This window comes from Marmota marmota, unplaced genomic scaffold, assembly GCF_001458135.2.
Source record: "Marmota marmota marmota unplaced genomic scaffold, marMar, whole genome shotgun sequence".
NCBI classification, from domain to species: Eukaryota; Metazoa; Chordata; class Mammalia; order Rodentia; family Sciuridae; genus Marmota; species Marmota marmota.
Genome location: NW_026000019.1, coordinates 12,987,551 through 12,989,105, shown reverse-complemented (window position 1 = coordinate 12,989,105; position 1,555 = coordinate 12,987,551). Strand labels below are relative to the sequence as shown.

Sequence of the window (1,555 nt, the reverse complement as noted above, 5' to 3'; positions counted from 1 at the left end):
GCATAAATTAGTGGGGGAGAAAGGGGAAAGATACATGGAGGAGGTGATGGGAGAAGCCAATAGCAAGGATTTATATCTCAGGATATTGTTCCAGGCACAATACCCTCCTAGTAAATCTTGGGTCTCATTAAAATTGTGAGAATTAAAAGTCAAAGTATACGTAAGAGGTTTAGAGCAGTGGTTGCAGGGACAGTGTCCAATAAATGTTAACTATTATATTATCCAGGGTTTCTCCACCCAGGGCGGGACCTGGGTTTCTGTCTCAAATAAGGCCCTTCTGGACAATCACTCCCACATTCAATGTAGTGCTGAACTGCATGAGTGATCTCTTCCCCGTGTTTCCCAGGGACACAGTTAAGCCTAGTGGCTGGGCCAATTCTGGTCTCAGTAGGGGTGGGCTAGATACTGTACTTCTATGGAATTCTTTTTCCTCCCAGCATCAGTTTTCCTCTTAACCCTCACTCCCAACCATCCAGGAAGCTCAGTCACAGATCTAGTTGGTGTCCCCAGTACTGGTTGGATCCAGGTTATTACTAGCTTTTTGGTAGCCCTGGGACTAAAAATTACACTGAAATTCGGAAGCATCATGCACTTTTTGGTGTTGTTTTTAAATTCAACAAGCATTTTTTGAGCATACATAATACTGTTTCTTTAAATACATTTGGCCCTTACCTGTTTTAACTACTCAATTTGGATTAATGCTGATCCATCCTTGAGGGTTTTATGAAGAATAAGTATTAAAATAGAAAAACATTTGCACAGTTCTTTCTTTGCAAATATAAACGTCTTGCTTGGATTATTGTTGCTACAGTATTAATATTAATTACAATAACAACACTAATGCTTCACAGGCAGGCAGCACAGAGCAGCTGTAGGTCAACGAGAGCCAGACGGAAGAGGTCAGGGGAGGTGCCTCCAGTACGTCCGGCCCAGAAGGGGCGGAGAATTAAGGAACTCACCCAAGCTCCGCCCCCTACCCTGCCCCTTCGTCGGTGCGGCGTAGGCGGTTACCATGGCGATGACGTCTAGAGGGCGGGGCGGGGCGGGGCGGGGCTATGGAGAGGAGGAGGAAGATGGCGGGAGGGCGGCTCTGAGGAGACCTCGGCGGCGGCGGAGGAGGAGAGAGCGCAGAGCCGCGCCGCGCCGGGGCCCATGTGGGGAGGAGTCGGAGTCGCTGTTGCCGCCGCCGCCGCCGCCGCCTGTAGCTGCTGGACCCGGGTGGGAGTGAGGGGGAAACGGCAGAATGAAGTTCGCCGAGCACCTCTCCGCGCACATCACTCCCGAGTGGAGGAAGCAGTACATCCAGTATGAGGTACCGGCGGCGGCCGGGGTGTGGGAGGACTCCGAGGGGGCCCACCATCTGCGCCAGTCCGTGACCTCCACCGCTGCCTTCCGCGCCTGCTGCCTCCCTGCGCCCGGGCGGACTTTGACCGGCTGCTGCGGGGAGCCACTGCGGCATCCCCGCCGCGGTCGCCCCGCAGTCGCTTCCCCTCCCCCGCAGCCCCGCTGCCGCCGGGGCTAACCGGATATGCTGCGGCCGGGCCGGGGAGGAAGG

General features: G+C 54.1%; 1 protein-coding gene across 1 annotated transcript in view; it reads left to right on the top strand.

Moving 5' to 3' along the window:
• Positions 1-1,046: 1,046 nt before the first annotated feature.
• Positions 1,047-1,555, top strand: part of Xpr1 (xenotropic and polytropic retrovirus receptor 1) — a 172,470-nt gene continuing 171,961 nt past the window's right edge. Inside the window, exon 1 of the mRNA XM_015491740.2 lies at positions 1,047-1,312. Within this exon, the coding sequence (XP_015347226.1) occupies positions 1,244-1,312 (69 nt within the window). The 5' untranslated portion in view covers positions 1,047-1,243. The remainder of the gene's footprint in view (positions 1,313-1,555) is intronic.